This window comes from Antedon bifida, chromosome 1 (genome assembly GCF_963402885.1).
Source record: "Antedon bifida chromosome 1, ecAntBifi1.1, whole genome shotgun sequence".
Lineage (NCBI taxonomy): Eukaryota > Metazoa > Echinodermata > Crinoidea > Comatulida > Antedonidae > Antedon > Antedon bifida.
In genome coordinates this window covers 9,411,500-9,431,692 of record NC_136226.1, presented here as the reverse complement: position 1 = coordinate 9,431,692, position 20,193 = coordinate 9,411,500, and the positions used below count along the sequence as shown (strand labels likewise).

The 20,193-nt window shown below is 32.8% G+C and overlaps 4 protein-coding genes across 6 annotated transcripts in view; 2 read left to right on the top strand and 2 right to left on the bottom strand.

Annotated features, from left to right (window-relative positions):
- The window catches only part of LOC144840761 (abl interactor 2-like), a 44,401-nt gene that overhangs the window by 5,296 nt on the left and 18,912 nt on the right, over nt 1-20,193 (top strand). The window lies entirely within an intron of this gene.
- On the top strand, nt 52-10,373 carry LOC144853734 (flagellum-associated coiled-coil domain-containing protein 1-like). Of its 3 annotated transcripts, XM_078711551.1 has the most exons (14): nt 52-190; nt 609-840; nt 1,014-1,206; nt 1,530-1,654; nt 2,300-2,377; nt 4,580-4,673; nt 4,997-5,156; nt 5,365-5,517; nt 5,671-5,774; nt 6,193-6,354; nt 6,591-6,700; nt 7,282-7,381; nt 7,631-7,650; nt 9,630-9,810. In XM_078711551.1, exons 2-14 carry the CDS (start codon nt 689-691, stop codon nt 9,661-9,663), a joined length of 1,485 nt encoding a protein of 494 aa, XP_078567677.1. In that variant the 5' UTR covers nt 52-190; nt 609-688; the 3' UTR covers nt 9,664-9,810. The 3 variants fall into 3 exon arrangements, with proteins under 3 accessions (XP_078567677.1, XP_078567668.1, XP_078567657.1); XM_078711542.1 differs by lacking the exon at nt 7,631-7,650 and having other exon boundaries at nt 2,354-2,377; nt 9,630-10,373; XM_078711531.1 differs by lacking the exon at nt 7,631-7,650 and having other exon boundaries at nt 9,630-10,373.
- LOC144834488 (tripartite motif-containing protein 2-like) lies at nt 11,373-13,283 on the bottom strand. The gene has a single exon (XM_078689310.1). It carries the CDS (start codon nt 13,281-13,283, stop codon nt 11,373-11,375), a length of 1,911 nt encoding a protein of 636 aa, XP_078545436.1.
- On the bottom strand, nt 14,046-19,049 carry LOC144853725 (D-serine dehydratase-like). The gene is made up of 8 exons (XM_078711520.1): nt 19,018-19,049; nt 18,335-18,494; nt 17,901-18,181; nt 16,900-17,080; nt 16,342-16,463; nt 15,727-15,919; nt 15,456-15,561; nt 14,046-14,898 (listed from the first exon to the last, which is right to left on the bottom strand). The coding sequence occupies exons 2-8, from the start codon at nt 18,472-18,474 to the stop codon at nt 14,803-14,805; spliced, it is 1,119 nt and encodes a 372-aa protein (XP_078567646.1). The 5' UTR covers nt 18,475-18,494; nt 19,018-19,049; the 3' UTR covers nt 14,046-14,802.

The following is a 20,193-nucleotide window of genomic DNA, read 5'->3' as shown; positions in this document are numbered from 1 at the left end:
TGTTTTCACATGGTGAAGTGCCTGGGTGTATTAGCCTAAGAACAACGGTAATTGATTACATGGCAACCGTCAGCAGCAGCAAGTAAATGCATTTAACAGCTACAGAAAACTTGTTATTTCATGTATTTTCTGTAATTAAATATTAGTAATATGATATATAGCACTTGTAGTTTGATCTAAATTATATATTGTGAGTAATTTTTAGTCAAATTAACTACTTATTATCTGCCACATAGTCATAATAGAATAGCCTACTCTACTACACGGCGCTCCTACTCTCCTACCGACTAGGCCTAGGCTATCTAGCAGCCGAATCAGCCTTGTTTAGGCCTAACTAGCTAGGGCTTAGGCCCTAAAAATTACATAATAAAATATGTTATTAAAAGGACCTAGGCGGGCGCGACTGTAACCTATGGACTAGGCCTAACTGGGCATCAGATCTAGACTAGGCCTAGCCTACTAGCCTAGTTCAGTTTAATCCACAATTATAGATATATATAGGCCTAGCTAGTTAGTAGGCTACAGCAAATACACACGATTTAAAGGAAGAGTAATAATATTGTATTGATGACATTTATTTCATTTAAAAAAGAACGAATTTTTTTTAGGAGGAAAAATGTAGATTTTCATACTCAGCATATTTTAACAAAAAAATGAGTATGCTCTGAAAACTACAAACAAATCAATCATGAGCAATTTTAATGTAACCAATCCAAACGCCAACCGATCAGCCATTTCTCTCGGTGGTGAGTTTACAAACCGTGACCGACATGCCGCTAATAAATACAAGATTGGAAGTCTTGCTAGCATTCAACGAGGCAAAGAAAAGCCAAGGCCAAAGTAAGTATTACTTTCATGTTGCATTGTAAGAATATATTTTTTTTCATCTTTATTTTTCTATATTTATTACATGGTTTTTTTATTCATCTTACAATTAACATAAGAAATTATAGAAGAAAAGAAGGTAAACAAATTAGCAAAATGAAAAATTAAAACGAAATTGTATTTTACAGGTCACAACCAAGTACTGAAGATCAAAAAGACCAGGCAGCGTTTTCATATAGACCCCCTCAAAGTGCACCCTCTACTGTTAAGGCACGGTGTGATCGTTTCTATGAAGTAGAAAAAGATAAGAGTGCTAGGAGAGCTTTTGAGAACCACCTCCCACTCAAGAAGAATAGTGGGACAACACCTTCAGGCACAGAGGTACTAATTGAGTTACTCAATTGTTATAATACAAATGATACTGTACAATGTTTTTGATGTAATGATTATTACTACAGCTCTGTCTACACATCAAACTTTATGTGACAAAAAAATGTGATGTGTCCGTATATGTAATTATGGCAATGTAATAAAGGATCAAAAGTGGAATGAATTTTTTTTTTTAAATTAAAAAAACATTTCAATGATATTGATAACCCACCGAAGAAGTTAATAATTTTCCATGAAACCAACTTACACAGGTAAATAACTAAGCCTGAATGGGTCCATAATAATCATATGTATGAATTATTTGTTACTTCCAGTCCTCACGAGAATATGAATTGGGGCCTGGGATGAGATTAACAAAGAGTCGGAGTAAAATGGCAGTAACAATCAACACTGGATTAATGGACCTTCCAAAGACACACAGCAGGAGGGCTAATGAAAGGTACATTTTAGCTTTAACGCTGGCATAATAATGTGATATACTAAATTCTCATTGTATTGAACTATGTAAATGAATAATTTTAACTTGAATTTAAAAATGAAAATGTTTATATTCTGTTGGGTTTTGACTAGATCAAAAAGAATAGAAATTGAATCAGAAATTGTCGGAATCAGAAAGAAAACATCAATTGAATCAAGAGGGTTTTTTTTCTAGAAAATTATAATTTGTGTTCTATACTATTTGTTACTGATTTGTTATTACTCTTCAGTTTGATTAGATCTTGGTTTTTTTCCTACTTTCTATCTGCTTTTATTACTTTTTATGTCCACAAACATTGATTTTTTATTTTCAGAAGATTGTTTTTTTAATTTATATATGTATTCAATATTAATTCTCTGTGTCTTCTTCTGACTTATTGCTACATGTTTTATAATCCATTGTTAATTTATCTTAATTCTTCATTTGGTACATTTTGGTATTTAGATAACTGTATTTATCCTTTTGACATACAAGTATATATTTATTGTTTTTAGGATCATTCCCTTATAATCTATAATTTTCCCAATAGTAATTCTTTTTTTCATCAACTTCTATACCTCTCTACAAACAAAATCATAACTATCTTAATTATTTATGAATGATCAGATTCTATGTAGATGAAATACCTCATTCAAAACCTTATTTCTTCTCTGCATCCAGTTCTGCATACCAGGATCCAGAAAGGTAAGATATAGAAACGTTTCATTGCCGGCTAATGTTATGTGGATCAAATAATAACTTATAATAATGTGTTTTGCTTATACTGAAATAATTATTGTTTAATTGTACTGGGTGTAGAGTTTTTCATTTATGGTATGTGTATAGATATAAGGGTCTTACTAATATTTTTAAATATGCAGTTTGCATTTAATACAATAATTTTGTAGTCTGGTATATCGTGTAATTTATTATTATGTCAGCCTGGCAGGCTGATTTTTACTGTAGAAGTTTCCTCTTTGAGTAGTGTCAAATGCTACTAACAATTTTGTTGTGGGCAAATGCTCCCAAATAATTATATCCATAGAATTTCTACCAATTATTTACATAAAAATCCAATTTATTTACTCTATTTTTTACAGCAAGTAAATCAACCAATCACATCATTTAAAAAAGGGAGTAGTGCAATTAATAGACTAGACAATCTTTTAGTGTAAATATTCAAATTCTGTTCCTACTAAATCTACAACACAACTCAGGTATGGGTTTTTTGTTTCAAAAAGAGAGTGACTGAAAGCACATGATTTTTTAACTGAAACTAAAAAAAACTAAACAAATAATGTAATGTAGTTCTTAACCAAAGTTCGTTTTAACTGCATATTTTAACAAACTTACAAAGAATAATGAAGTCATCATCACTATAATAATAGTAATAAATAATGGGAGCGTTTTATTTGTGATGACCAAAGACATGCGCATATTGTTTAATGGACTGGTTGTCGCATGGACCTAGAATCCATCAAAACTGTGTTGAGAAATGAAGAAGCGCATCCTAACGTAACAATTTCCTAGGTCGTAGATCATCACAAAGTGAATCTCCCTAATAATCAATAATGTTTGTGTAAGCTCAACACAACTTTCAAATCTATACTTTTACAATTATAATGATGATTATACTAAATACTACTGTACACATAATTTCTCATACAGCATTATTAAAGATATTCATACAAACAATATATATTGATAACATCATGTATAAAATAATAACTAATAAACTTGCTGTTCAAGTTCATCACTCCACATGACACGTATGCATGACCTTTGAACTCATTACCCTAATATTTATATTTATTTTACATCTATTTTAATTGCATGGATGTGATTGGTTGTTTCTTGCCTGTAACGCAACTTGGTGAATGGCTCTCATTGGCTCAAAGTAATCTTCGTTATTATAATGGTGTTGATGTGCAGGGATTAAAAAACCAATTCTAAAATAAAGACTAAAATGTATTTACTAACTGATTTTAAAATTATTTCTCTTTGTCCTTCATTTGCATACTATTTGCTGATTGGATGGTTTGACTTTTGCATGTACATTCTTTAAAAATAATTGTCACTATATTTGTATTAATAATATTATGATCATGACAATGTCAATTTTATCCTATTTTTAACTAATGGACTATAAATGTATGATGTCTGCCATAAACAATATTATGTTATTGCCATTCTGTATACCTCATTATATATTCTGACATATTATTATGTTTCATTGTTGTGTTTTCATGTCTACTGGACTGTGAAATTTAATCATAATTGTACATTCTATAAAAAAATGCTATTTAATAATAATTTGTATATGTTTATTTCTTCATTCTTTTCATTTATTCATTATTCTTTTCATTCATTCACGCATTCACTTATTTCTTTATGACATGTGAATACAACATTCATACATCATCATTTGTTTTGTTGATGTCTTGTTATCTTTCAATCGATGTTGTGTAAAAAATGTATGTCTGATGATTGTGTAATGTTATCAATATTATGTCATATTGTGATAATGTATCATATTTACTATGAAATGTGTCATAAATTTGTATAATATCAATAACAGAAGATTTAACAAAGCCAAAGAAATGACAGGTTTTAATAATAAGTTGCCAAGTCTACGCTCTGTTAAAGGACCTTTAAAAATGGGGAAAAATGTCCCGAATAATAGACTGACCACATGGACTCAGAATAACAGGTAGAAATATGAAATGTCCACTTTAAACATTTTATTTATTTTCTTCACTCAGTTTCATATTTTGTTCTTTGACAGTAATTATGAACATTAAATAAAAAACTAAACAAATTTAAGTAAAATGACAAATGGACGCTTTAGATTTTTCATAAATGACATCTTATAATAGTTGTATTAACTTTCAAGTTATCTTTGTATAGGGACTCTTTAATTTTTCAACTACAGAATCAGGTCACTGACCTGACCTTATATTTAGAGGAGGAGCGCATGAATCATAAAAACACACGAGATAAGGTGAATTTTGCATGATTTTAATTTACGTTTATCACACTTTAATTCATTATTGGTATGACATTTATGATATATATGCTTTCAACATTGGTTTTTAATTAATTTTTTTTTTATTTCACGACCCTCATTCTGCTTAACCGCTCATCCGAAAAGCCTACTGTTATCATCAATGTTGTCGAAAATTATTACATTTCTAATTATTAATAGCTATTTTAAGCTCAAGCATTGCCGAAAAGGTATATTTTCTAAACTGTGTGAAGCCAACCAATATAGCTATTCTTGTTTTAAGATGATGTTTATTTGTAATTAATTTTCATTTATTATAGGCTGCTGTAAATTTAAAAGCCAAGCTTATGGACCTGGAAGAAAGGTACAAAGATGAGATAAATGTACTCGTAAATGATCACAGGGAGGAATTAGATTTAGTGAAACAGCTACAAAAGAAAGAGTTGGAGCATCAAAAGAATGGTAGTGATGCTGCATATTGTAAGTTTAATTTACTTTCCTTACCCCCTACTAGTTATGTTATTGATGAGATTATGGATGAGAAAGTAAAGGTATTGAACACATGTTTTTCAGTCGGTTTTTCACAATGAATTTTGAAAAGAAACTTGATTGAAAATAAAAAGTGTACTAAAATAAAAACAGAATTGTATTAATCATATTTCTTCATTTTTTTTCTTTTTCATTGAAGCACGTTTAAAGGGTGAGATGGAGTTTTTGCAAGGTGCATTTGAAGCCTATAAAACAACCTTAGCTCAAGATATGGAGGATAAATGGAAGAAACGAGAAGGTGACTTAAAGGTGCTGTTCCAGGAAGAAATGGACAAACACATGCATGAACTAAGTAAGATATATTTCTGTGACAGTACCTTTAAATTAATATACTAGTACTGTTATTTCTGTACAAAATGGTTCAAAAATATTATTATATGGAATAGATTTCTTTCTCACTATATTCATGAATAATTTATTTCAATCCTGATTATTATATTTTCAGAAACACAACTACTTGAAGAAAAACTGAGGGAGAAAAACCTCATGACAAGAGAGTTTCATCGGCAGATGCAAATTTCATCCAGTGACCACAAAAAAGAAATTGATGTAAGATAATATTTTAAAATACATAAACAGATAGGTTATATCATTGAAAAATGTTTGTATCCAAGAATTTGAATGATTTTGTTTCTAATCATTTTTGGAATAGTAAGGGATATCTTGGTGTTTTGGTACAGTACATCACATCCCTGACAAAAGGATGGCTGAAGGAATGGTTACCTAAAGCCCTGTCTACACTATCAAACTTTATGTGACAAATAAATGTGATGCGCCCATATATGGACATGATGTCATGTCATATCACTACCATATTTGGGCATATCACTACCATATTTGCCAACGTCATGATAGAAAGAACTTAAGATCCATTACAGCCAGTGAGATCATCTCATTGGCATGTCCACTTGATATGATATATCTTCCCTTGAACCTATTATATTACCAGTTGTTTTATTTTATATAGAGCATATTAAAAAAGTTTTCAAGTACATCTGATGATGTACAAAACCTGAAGAAAGCTCTTGAACGGCTGAAATCTGTACAGGCAGAGCTTGAAGATACTGTGGAAAATCTGGCAGTTGCTAAATCAAAGTTAGCGGAAACAAAGGCAGAACTTGAAATAACAGTAAGTGGTTATGTGTTTGTCACTGTCTAACTAGCAAACTTTTGATTTGTGATGATAGATGAAGAATAAACATTTGAACATAACCGTGTATACTGAGCAGATTTAATCAACCTGATGATAAAATAATAAATTTATGAAATATTGAATAAATCATAATGGGTGTTTTATTTGACTATGCATTATTCTTGAAATTATTCTAGTAGCCTTTTCGATTAAATTGTGATTTTCTTTCGCAGAAGAGACGGTTGATTGGATTTGAAGAAAATTTTGAAGAGAAAGTAGATGAAGTTGATGATAAATACAAACAACAGATAAACAATCTAATGATTGATAATTCTGAATTAAGGTATTGTATGATATTAACAACTATGGTTATTACTTACTTGTTACTTGTTTTCATAGCTATCCCCATTATTGGGGACATTTCGCCGTCATTGACATTATGTTGACATAGCACAACAATGAGAGACATTAATTTTGATGAGAATGTCATGGAACACTAATTAATTTTAAAAACAACTAAAAACCTGGGACCTGTAACCCTTGGTAGGGACCCTGACGGGTACTCTCCCTATGGGTCAAATGGATCCCGAAACTCATCGGTGGGCAGGGGCGCTCATCTCCCTGTTCAGGACTATTCCTGATGATTACCCAACCTATTTACATTTAAAATTAAATTTAAACATCAAGACATATAACTTAATCAACTTAATGACTACTGGACAACATGAACTCTCCAAATAAGAACCTTATGGGCCGTGTTTCAGTCTGTCTCATGCACACACACACCTAATCAACATTGTTTTGTAACTACTACATTAGAAACAATTGTATACTGTATTTACTAAAGAAAGTTTGAACATCTTGGGCTAAACATGTATTATTGTCCTCAAATAACATATTGATGATGTGATTGTGACTCTTTAGGAGAAGATACATGCAGAAATGTGACCAACTATTTGATGAGAAATCACAAGGAGAGGTTAGGAGAATGGAGAGATTGAGTAGTACTAAAGAAATTATGCAGGTAAATAAATCAATTATGATCACTCTGGTACACAATGGGAATGGTGTTTTATCCCTATATATTCAATGTATTACAGATTATGTATTAAGTAGTTTGGTCTCATTTAATATTGTACATTGATTTATTAATAATACCAAACTCTGTTTTCATAAATTAATCTTTGCAGGTTGGCTTAAATATAAAAACTTCATTGCAAATTACAATATTTTTTCATTGCACTTTTTAAATGTATTCTATATAATCTTTTAGCTCCGTCTGTACAAAGCGCGGTGAGTTTTCATTTCTTTATACATCTGTTGACACCCAATTGCATGATTATCCCCTTCCCAATGTCTCCCCCTTCCCAGTGTCTCTCCCTTCCCATTGACTGTATACCGTAAATCTTTTAATTGTAACCTGGGTTATTATTCTTTGATTGTTTTTTAGGGTGGGTTATTATTAGAGTAGTGGGTTACTATTACTAATCTTAAATTAGGCACCTGAAAATAGTAACCCACCCTCAAATTTTCCGGTCAGCAAAATAATAAAACAGTACGAATAAACAAATTTGGTTGAACTCTAACTTTATATTATAAACTCAAAAACACTCAATCCTCCCCCATTCCCGAGATCAACATGCATTATCTCCTTATTTTCAAAATACGGCTGCATCATAAGTTTTTGTGACTCTAATAGTAACCTCCATGGGTTACTATTAGAGTAGTGGGTTATTATTATAGATTGACTTATAAGGTGGGTTACTATTAGAAGGGGGATTACTATTAGAGTGTGGGTTACTATTAGAAGATTTACTGTACCTTTCCCATTATCTCTCCCTTCCCATGCCATCACAGATATCTTGAAGTGTTCCATTTCTTTTGATCATATCCGATTCCCACCAAACCACACCAATTTTCTTTTCCCCAGTACCTAATATCTCTCTTTCAAACTATAATAACCTTTATTAATAAAGTTTAATTTCTTGGCCCCCTCCATCTTTCACCTTCATCTGCCCTCTCTCTGCCCGCCCTCTCCCCCACCCTACTCTGATAATCATGCATGCTGTCAAATATTGCTGGTGAGTCACTGTTTATTTAATGAATTTTATCATTTTCATAACAGTTACTGTTTAATTGGTGTTTTGTTTTTATGTTCCATACTTGTTCACAGTATCTTTGGATGCAATCTTTCAACTCTCTATTCCAACCTCAGCATGCCTCTTCGAACCAACCCTCCTCCCAAACCCCACCATCACCATAAACCCTCTTCATGAGTATGCAGTTTGCAGCATGTGGTGTATGTCTTAAGTTCTGTCTACACTATCAAACTAGTTTGACAAAAAAGTGTGATGCACTTAAATATGGTAGTGATATGCCCAAATATAGTAGTGATATGACATCATCATGTCCATATATGGGCACATCACATTTTTTTGTCACATAAAGTTTGATAGTGTAGACAAAGCTTTAAGTTCTGTCTACAATATCAAACTAGTTTGACAAAAAAAAGTGTGAAGTGCTAAATATGGTAGTGATATGCCCAAATATGGTAGTGTCTATATATGAGCATATCACATTTGTTTGTCACATAAAGTTTGATAGTGTAGACATAGCTTTACAGCATTGTTTGATTATACTGTAGTTTGAGTCTTGATTTTTGCATTTCATTTACTTTGATGACAACATTCATTGAATCTACGCTCAGATTGAGCCATATGGTTTCTGTGAACTCTGACATATCAATGTTTTAATGTGTGGTTGCCATCAAGAATGTGCATGAATTTAATGTGCATGCTTTGGTTTGTTGTTTGATTAAACATTATCAAAACCATAAAACTGATTTTTGTGGCAGTAATAATAACTGCATAGCTCATTATGATTTAATAGCTAGTTTAAGTATGAACTTATATGCTTCAATGGTATAGAGAACCAGATGTTAGGTTGAAAATGATTTGTATGTCACTGCACATCCACACAAATACCAAAGAAATGGGATTTAGACACAAGTTATTTTAAAGCTCTGTCTACACTATCAAACTAGTTTGACAAATGTGATGTGCCCAAATATGGTAGGGATATGCCAAAATATGGTAGTGATATGACATCATCATGTCCATATATGGGCACATCACATTTTTTGTCACATAAAGTTTGATAGTGTAGACAGTTCTTTAGAGATACATAATATACAGTATTATATATAATATAAATGAGTAAAAAAAAGGCATATAACTTGATTATTAATTAATTATTATTTATACTTCTTTCAGATGCTTGTCCACGTCAAAAATAGATCCAACATAAGTATCGCATGTTCCAATCCCAACACGGACCACATTCCAAAACTTGCATTAACACGTCCGTTGAGTGCTCCATGCACTAAACGTGAAGAAAACAAAGCTATTCGTTCGGCCGGAGAAACAGGATATTTAAGAGAACAGGATAGGAGTTACACACAATATGAAAGGCGCCCTCGTACAACGCATTTAACGAGTAGAGCTAAGTCATCTTTAGATTTTCAAGATGATACTTTTGACACAACACATCTTCTTCCTCTTTGACTTACTGTATTTTATAAACATTTTGATAAAAGATAGGTGCAAATTGTTGTGGTCATAAAGCATGGTGGTTAATATTTTTCACTTCCAATCCCAAGGTTCCGGGTTCAAATCTTTTAACCTTAACTCTCCAAGCAGGGAATGCTCTAAGTAACAGTGCTGTCAAGTCAAATTTCTTGTTTCAGTCACACTATTTTGTTTCGGCTTTTAAACATTTTACAGTGTTTGGTGGAACTATGATATGAAAATATCATTTTTAATGATAATTGATACTACACTTTTACATTTCATTGTAGGAAAAGTAGTTTTATGTGTGGTGTCTATATTTCGTTGTATCAATATTTCGTTGTATCATCAGAACTAGGGTATTGAATATTCAAAAAGTATATAGATGAATATTTTAATTAATGTAAGTAATAATTTTGAATTTGTGATTCAAAATGGTGCAATTTTGTTTTTAAAAGATGTATCTTTTATTAAAAATTTGAAAAACAAAGAAAAACAGTTTGGTTGTTTTATTTGTCTTTCTGATATAGATTGTATTGTTCAATTTTGTTTTATTTGATACAGTAGCTTATTTTTAAAACTATGCTAATAGCAAGTAGACTATAAAACCTCAAAATCGATTGTGGTAGTTGCATACTAATCAATTGCAGATTAACTTTATTATAGAGTAACAAACATCGATTAATACTATAAACGAAATAGTACAAGGATAATAATTGTGTGTCCATTCAAACCACAAATAATAAAAGTTGAAATAATTATCACAAAAATAATTTCTATTATAATGTTTTTGACAAATCTAACTGAATGTGAAATGTAAACAAAATGCCTAACATTGATATTGATTTATATATTGATTGTTGTAGGCTACATAACATTGATATTCGACCATAGTAACGAATGTAACCTAAAACTCTGTCTACACTATCAAACTAGTTTGAAAAAAAAAGTGTGATGTGCCCAAATATGGTAGTGATATTTCCAAATATGGTAGTGATATGACATCATCATGACCATATATAGGCACATCACATTTTGTTTGTCACATAAAGTTTGATAGTGTGGACAGAGCTTCACACGTAGTGACACTAAAATAAATATATCAACTTCATTAGTGCAATACAATGAACCCATATTAACCAATTAGTTTAATCAAAAAGTATCCCCTTTAGGGGACACGTCAGAATTTCCAAACTTCTTTTTAACGTATTTCTTAAGATTCATATTGCAGTTTACATTACAAAAAAACAAAGTTAAAAAAGAAAAGATTTTAGACAGTAATTCATGGATAAATACTACTGTCAGAATTTCCTATAAGATTGTAATTATTACGAATATCTACACAAAATATTTTTATATTTACCTAATTCTCAAAATAACAACCGATATCACCGATGATCGTGGGAGTAATGATTACGTCTAATCTAATTTTGTGTAATAGGCTACTTATTAATTATCGTATACGTCTAAATCCAAGTCATCAATGTTTACTTCATTCACCATAAAATGTGTTTCTTTTGTTGTCACCCCTCCTATTCTACAGTTGATAGAGACTTCAATAGTATGACGTCCACTTTCATTCGGCTTGAATTTGACGAGGAATTCCGATATCTTATCCTGAACACTGACAATATCGTTTGATACCGTTTCACTAGTACTACTACGAATTACGCAATCCGTGATATCGGATCGTTTGATGATGTGGTAACCGCAAAGACAAACTGGAACTCGAATCTCGACAACTGCGTCCTCTTCTACAAACGCTTCCTTTGGTACCAGTAAAAATGGCTCAACTTCAACAATAAACGGATACTCTGCTATCGGCTTACCATGTACACGCACGTACAACTTTAATGGTCCTAGATGATCAGGCGTGTATATGACGTCATATGTTCCGTTACAGTTGCTTACTATTTTACACGGAATTTGACGGGAACTCGGATCGTGTATAGTCGCTTCAATCCGCGCTCCACCAGTCTTACACATACCATATTTATTCCCCGTGTGTATACTAACACCCCATTTGGTATGTACCAAACAATGATGAACGTGTATTTTCGTGAATCTTGGATACTCATGTTCATTAAAAGAATAAATATTTCCAAGTGATTTGACAACTTCTTCGAATTCATCGCGGTTCCGTTCTTGAAGTTCCGTTTCGACGATAGTTATAGGTCCATTTGAAACAGGCCAATTGGAGAGATCTGCCATCCGGTTTTCAAGACCATTATAGGCAAAGACAACGTCGATATTACTTGCATGAATAAGAGCATTGTCCATAAATTCACAACCACATGACACTTGTATAAGATCGTGCTCAAACTCTTTAACTTCTTCGTCCAGTTTCTCATTCCATTGTTTGAAGTTTTCATCTACTTCATCAAGTAGCTCCTTTTCGCGAATATTGAGCATTTCGTGGCATTTTTCCATTAATTCCTGGATATTCTGCTTTGTTTCCTTTACTTGTTTTGCAATTGATTTTCTCTCCTTTTCAATGTTTTCTCTCAGCTTGTTTAATTTTGATTCATTCACTCTTGACTTTTTAAGAAAGTTCTTTAACCGATGTTTCAATCCATTCGCGCCCAATTCTAATTCTGAGGTAGTGTGCGGTGGATCTGTATGCTCAGAGGAAGCACACAACACACAGAGTGCCGTCTGACACTTAGTAGCAAAACAGTAATGTGACAGTTCCATGGTCTCATGCTGGTCACAGAATAGATGAGGTCTTAACATTGCCATTCCGTCCGATGGTTTGAATGTTGTCAGTGGTTGAATATTGTGCTTCATCATAGAGGCGAGTTCATGTGACACAACACAAGCCTTGCAGATGAACGTCATACACTGACAACACCAGGCCACGGCCAGTTCTCTGTTATCCTTAGTCTGACAGTTCTTACAGAAGAGCGTATGCTTCTTAAATCGTAGATCCTTGTACCAATAGATTCCATGATTGCACAAACGACTCATTTTATGTTCGTCAACACATCCAGTGCAGATCACTTGTCGACATTCTGTACACCAGAGTTCGGCAATCCCTCCTTTTTTACATTCTGCACAGATTAATCCATCCTCGCGGGTAGTCGCCTTGCCATATATTGACCAATAATCTTGTATATTCTGTATGAAGAAGTTGTCTGGGATTCCATTAACTCTGCCATCAGGTAGATGAAGTCGGACATCACATTCTGGACAATTGAGCCAATAACTCCATGCACTGATCTCCTCTAAACATTGTTTACAGAAGGTATGAAGGCATGGCAGATATTTTGGAACTCGTTCATCGTCAAATGGTAACAAACATCGCTTGCATTGCAGAATCTCAGATTCAAATTCTTGTACATACCCGTGTGCTTCTGCCATTTTTCGACAAAGTTATGTTCTAAAGGAACGTTTAATTATCGTTACAAGTCGATTAAAGGCTCTCTCCCCACAAGATAACAAAATTAAAAACACGCTTATATAATTATATAATTAATTTTTGATTCGCTTTCCACAGCTTAAATGCAAACTTTAATATGTTCCTTCCTCGATAGAAAATAAACTAAAAATGCATTTGACCGATAACTTATATCAAGTTATATCTCGTTGCTAGGAGACATATGGGTTCTTCAATTTCTTATTAAATTTTAATGATTATTGACGCTAGATCGTGTTTTTATTACTATCGACATGTTCTTTTGTTATTATAGGGTAAATTACATACAGACAACACAACCGTGTATTGATGTCTGTCCAATAAATTAGGTTTCATTTTCTTGTTTGTATTCGATTGATGGAAAATTCATTATTAATATGAACACTATTGTACAAGTATAATACAGCCTTGTAGTAAAAAGCAGTTACTAACTATATGCATCCGCATTGTATTAATTAATCTATTATACTTACTTCTAGACTGCGTTTGCACAACAATCTAATTGTAGTTAATATAGCAATATACATATGATATGATTCTATATGATAAAGGTGTAAGAAATTCAATCATACATTCTGCAGAGAGAAGTGACCAATAATTGTCATTAGTCACTAGATCTCTAAATATGGTACTGCCGTACAATTGAAAACTGTCACAGAATTAATCTACATATTTAACCAAAATATGAATAAAATGGATAAAAATAATTTTTATACAGATCTTTTATTTAAATCACTTTATTCATTCATCATGAAGACCAATACATTTAAATAATCCAACAATATTGTGTCAGTAATAGTACGTCACTTATTTAAAATTGTCATTTAAAATTGTCTTTTAACATTTCATTTCAATAAAAAAAATTAATAAAAAAATAGTTACATCTTATAATTTGTTATATCATCTTTATTTTACAATTTAAAAAAATTCTATTCTAGATATAATTTCAAAGATTTTGAAACATAATTTCATTCACCTTTGGTTTGAAAATTAAAATGGAAGCTCGAATAATATGAATTAATGTTACACATCATTACCCTTATCTCAACTCTACAACTTTAAGGGGGGCTGAGAAAATTGGGTAGCAAATAATGATCCTTAAGCATAGATCGTTACAAAAATGTCTTAAAACACCAACAAAGATCTTTGCTCTGTCTATCTAAATTGATTGCAATAAAGTAATAGTAATATGTCAGATCCCATGGAATCCTGTGCAATACATGCTATATATTAATTAATTAGTAATTCTTACATAGCGCATATAAACAAGCTCCCAATGCACTGTACATAACATAAATAGACGAGAAGTAAATTAATGAAAAACTCGACGAATATTATTATTATTGTGGTAGCAATAAAGGAATGCTGACAGGGGAAAGTGAAATTTTATTAAAAATTTTCAACAAAATATTTCATTTAAATTTAATCAAGAAATATAATTGTAATGTAGTAGTAGACCAACAGTTACGCTGACCACCATTTGACTGGTCTCCATTGGTCAACGATGGCACCATCTGATAGGATATGATAGACCTCATGCAAGGATGCTGTTGCACACGCCTATAAAAAAATAGTAATTTGATAGTTAAATTTGAAAAGTAAAATACAAGTAAAAAAAACATAGATAACAAGTAAAGTGTTAGGTACTCGTCAATTACAGAATTGGAAACTCATGTAAATGGAGGAATAACCTGCGACTTGACTTGAATTGTGCACAGGTGTGGATGACACATACCACAACTTTCTACTCCTAAGGGTCCCTTCATGTCGAGTGCTGCCACCAAATGGCGCCTGTTCGTCGGTCCACAACGAAAAAGGCTGAATGGGCCAGTACACCAGGGTAACCCCCTACTCTTCCGAAAGATGTACTGGGTTCTTTAAAGTGCACACGAGCCAGATGTGTACACTGGACCTCCAGTTTTAAGTTCTTATCCAAGAAGACTTGTTCTATCACCAGAACAATAGTCGAGGAGTGACTTGAACTTGAGTCGATTGTATAGCTATGGTTTGCGGCGGTGCTCCTGCCTTAATCGCTCTGCTTTCTACCAAGACTCACATAGGCTTAGGTAGTGGCACTGTGTTGGCCATCAAAAAGACTTTACATTTATTTCACTTACATGCCATGGGTATATCCGTAAAATTGTTCCAATTGGATATTTTTCATAATCTAGTTTACCATTGATGGCGGAAATTTTTCCAATTTCTTGGGTCATGGAGTCAATTCTATATATAAAATAAATAAAACTTTTGTAAAAGAAAATTTTACAAAAATTTAGCCATCAATCAAAAAAGAAATGCTATTCATCAGAATGTATATATGCAAATTTGGTAATCAATTAACCTATTATAACTTTTTTTAATGACCTTCTAACTTGACTTAACACTGACCTTAAGTTTGGTTCACCAACAATACAACCATGTCCAGTAACGCACTTTGACATTTGGCTTTGGTTGTCCAGTGCAGTCCAACCACAATCCATCACCATATGTCCTCTATCAGGGTAGTGACCTATGACCCTTGCAATTACCGTACATGCTATATCATCTAGAGTGCACGAACCAATGTAGTACTGTTGTAAATCTAGAGGATAAGAATGTTTAATCATTCTTGATTTTGCTTTATGAATAATAAACATAATACAGTAGAAACTCTATTTAGAGATACCTTCTGGACTAGACAATATTAATTTAATAGGGGTTGTCTGTAGTGTTATTCATTCATTTATATAGTAGGCCTACATCAATATACAAATCATACAAAAAAGACAAGAAGAGAAACAATTACACTAGAAAGTTAACAATATAAGCAACTTCCACAAAACCAACCTACAATATCCTAATATAACATATTGCCACTCACTTATTTCACAGGAAGGTATCTCTTTAATAGATGTTTCATCTGAATGTTACCCCAATAAATGAATTCAGTTTATGTCACTTGTGTTACAGAAGTCCCACCTTCAAAATGTTGTTTTGTATTTAACTAAAGCAATGATAACTCACCATAAAACACGTAATTTCCAGGATGAAATTCAGTTATTTTACTCATGATTTCAGCTGGTAGGCTACAAGAAGGTGTTGAACCCATTGATTTGACTGGACAATCTATTCCTTCCTTTTCAAGCCTGCAACATTTAAAATCACACATTTATTATACACAATACTGCTTAACAAAAACAGCAAAAAAACATATGCAGTGGTCCCAACTTGGAAAAATTTAATATCGAGAGAATTTATGAAAACATTGCCAAATAAGAAGGGCACAATAACAATTTAATAATAAACATAGAACTATTATAGAGAATGCTTTAAAAATCTTGAGACTAAGTCACAAATTTATACATTTAATATCGAGATATATATATTTTGAAAAAAGAAGCAATCTTGAGAAATTTCACTGTAGTGGGAGGTGGGATGATGACTTGAAAGGAACCTCCTTGGGAGATCTGAATATCGTGGCTTTTAAAACCTTCCAGGTACCCACTATAATACTCCTGAGTGGAAAATTCACTTTGAAGCAGTTACAGATTTTCAAAAAGTAAATGCTTATAAAATGCCTACTTGTCTGAAAATTCAAGCAATCGTGTTGCAGTCACATCAGAAAGTTTAGTGACATCACCAGCTGACGTTTGATTGTATGAATTTCCTTCATGTACATAAAGACCAGCAAGATCGACTGATTCTGATTGGTGGATTAATCGAGCCAGGTCAAATGTTTTAATACTATCCCATTTGGCTCCGGCTTGAAAATAAAACAGTTAATTTATTTTTCAAAAAAGGTTTTGCAGTAAGTGTTAAGTTCTCTCTACACTATCAAAAAAAGTGTAATGTGCCCAAATATGGTAGTGGTATGCCCAAATATGGTAGTGCTTTGACATCATTATGTCCATATATAGACACATCACATTTTTTTGTCACATGAAGTTTGATAGTGAGACAGAACGTAAAACACGAGATGAAAGATGAGAAAATCTGATACTCAAACTTTGGTACTTCTGCTTGATATATGCATATTAGACCACTGGTGTAGTTAGTAGCCAGCACTGATTCTTGCTTATATGGATTTGCAAATTGATATGGTCTTATCTATACTATAGTATTTAATTTTTTTTTAAATGTTATATCTTTAGGCAATGTGGCCAAGGATTACCAATAGTAAATTAATCACTTTCCTATCAGATAGGTGGTAATCCGCCTGATACAGGGCTATTTTGTGAACCAGTTCACCAAGGTAACTACCCCCTACTCATCTTGAATAATGAACTGGGTTCTTTAAAGTGCACACAGGTTATAACTGTGTACACTGGTCATACGGTTTATAGTCCTTATCCAAGAACATTGTTCCACCACCAGAACTAGAAGCAAGTCGCCTCGAACCCATGCCGATATTGTTGGCTCTTTAGGTACGGTAAATGGCGCCTCTGCCGTAACTGCTCGGCCATTCACAATATCAGAAGAGACACAATATCAGAAGAGATCTATAAATCCTGGGGTATGATATCAATAATACCGTAATCATAATGACAATACTTGATCATGTTTAGTTATTATATAGAACTTACTTCTACCATAACCACAATCTAAATCGAGAAAGACAGACCACTGTTTTCCATTCGCCAACTTTGTATCCTCTAGCATTTGCAAATGTTGAACATTATCGATAAGCATATGAAACTTTGAGATACTCTCAACGAGGGCAGTACACACTTCAACCTTGTTTAGGCTTGGAGGCTGGGCAAATATAATATCTGTGAATCCACCATTGATAAAGTATTTGGCTTCTGCTATTGTTGACACAACAAGTCCATGTTTTCGATTTCCAGTTGATATTTCACCTGCTTGCCTTGAAGAAAATGTCATATTGAATTCAGAAAAAAATAGCAGATAAGTCTGACATACTGTACAACAATTATACACACAACTTTTTTCAAGAATTTTCTCTTTTAACTTTAAATTTCTTATTAGATGGAAAAGTAAATGATTAGAATGAACTTACAAGGTTTTATGGGTTTTAGTATGAGGTCGAAGTTTAACACCCAGTTCTTGACATTTTTGTAACATCCTTTCACAATTCTGTGTCACTTTGTTTAGATCAACAACGAGTGAAGGGGTTGGCAAACATGATAACTCTGCCATGATGTTACTGTATGTCAAATCTGTAAGATTTTGAGAATTTTTCATTTGGGAGTGGTGCATTTGGGGGTCCAGTGTTGGGAAAATCAAACATTTAATCAAGAAATACATAGAAAGTCACAAAAAAGATGATTCATTTGACTTGTTTGGTGGATATTATTTTTGTGAAAAATATTTTGTAAAAAAAAAAAATTAGGTTGCTACATTTGTCCACATATAACAATACATACCGTGTAGAGTAGGCGGCCTCTTTCTGGCTAGTAGTAGCTAGGCCTGAATACCAGGTGTAGCTCTAGGTAGGGGCCGGCCGCCTGGGACTATCTCCTCGGCGGCTTAGCGACTAACTAAGGAGCCTAGCTAGAGGCCTAGACTACTTTCTATAAACTTATTACAGCCTGCCTATTTTAGTATATTATTAGCTAGAGAGTAAGCATTAATGGGCTAACTATGCGAGTCGCTTATTCAAATTAATAATTACAATATATAGTACGGGGTAAAATATTATAGACCTAGGCCTAGGTTTATTAGCCTAAATGCTGAGCCTACCTCTCCTCCGTCGACGGTTCTCACGTGTCGTTGATTTTGTGTGTGTTGTTGTTGTCGTTGTAAAATATAGAGTACGCCCTCTTGCATAAACTTTATGAAATGAAACCAGATCCCTACGGGTACCGAGGCTCATGCAGTTCCCAAAATTTAGAGTCGGTATTTTACGTCGCACGTTATTAAATAATCGTCACAGCAAATTTAATTGTTTAAAAAAGTACGCAAACAGTTAAATTAACAAATCCTGGCATTACAAAGTGCGACCACTGATAGCAGTCGGTGCAGCTAAATTAAGGGGGGATATCTGCGGTTTTAACGGAAATAAATTACTTTGTTGAAGGACGATACTGTTCTAAAGGTTCGTTAGCCTTCCTGTCGTGATTTCCTTTTTATTGTCCTTGTTTAAAGTTCTCCTTCCTTTATATCTTATTTCTTCTGTAAAATTGCCTACACTATCTAGTAGTTGTTTCTTTGGACGCACCTTCACAAGTTGAAGTGTGCCACTGATAAAAAAAAATTGCAGTGCCAATAAATTATTATTATATCTTGTGTTAAATATGGCCTACTACTACTCTTTTAAATTTCCTACCTTAATGTACATTACATTCTTAATTAATGCATGGATAAAATAAGTAGGCCTACTACTAATTTTATCCATGATTAAATTTATTATCATTATTATTCATCTCGTTTGAATAATACTTTAATTGAATAGAAAGATCGTATATCCAATGCAGCACTTGTTAATGAACAACTCCCTGGCCAATGCTGTTTTATAGAATGAGCGGCGCGTATAATAATTTGATTACATGATCTTCTTAAACTCTCTGTATACGCTATCAAACTGTATGTGACAAAAAAAGTGTGATGTACCCAAATATGGTAGTGATATGCTTAATTATGGTAGTGATATGGCATCATTATGTCCATATATGGGCACGTCTCATTTTTTGTCACATAAAGTTTGATAGTGTAGATCTAGACAAGGCTTTGTGTATGAATTTTCATACGTGATAATGACACTGGTGTAGCTTGATAAGGCCAACAAAACTATATAACAAACACCTCTCTCTCTCCCCCTGTTATTTTTATGACAAAAAAGCAACTAAAAATTCCAATAAAAATCGGATTAATTTTAAAAAATAAACATGACCAGATCAAGATGGAATATTAAAAACT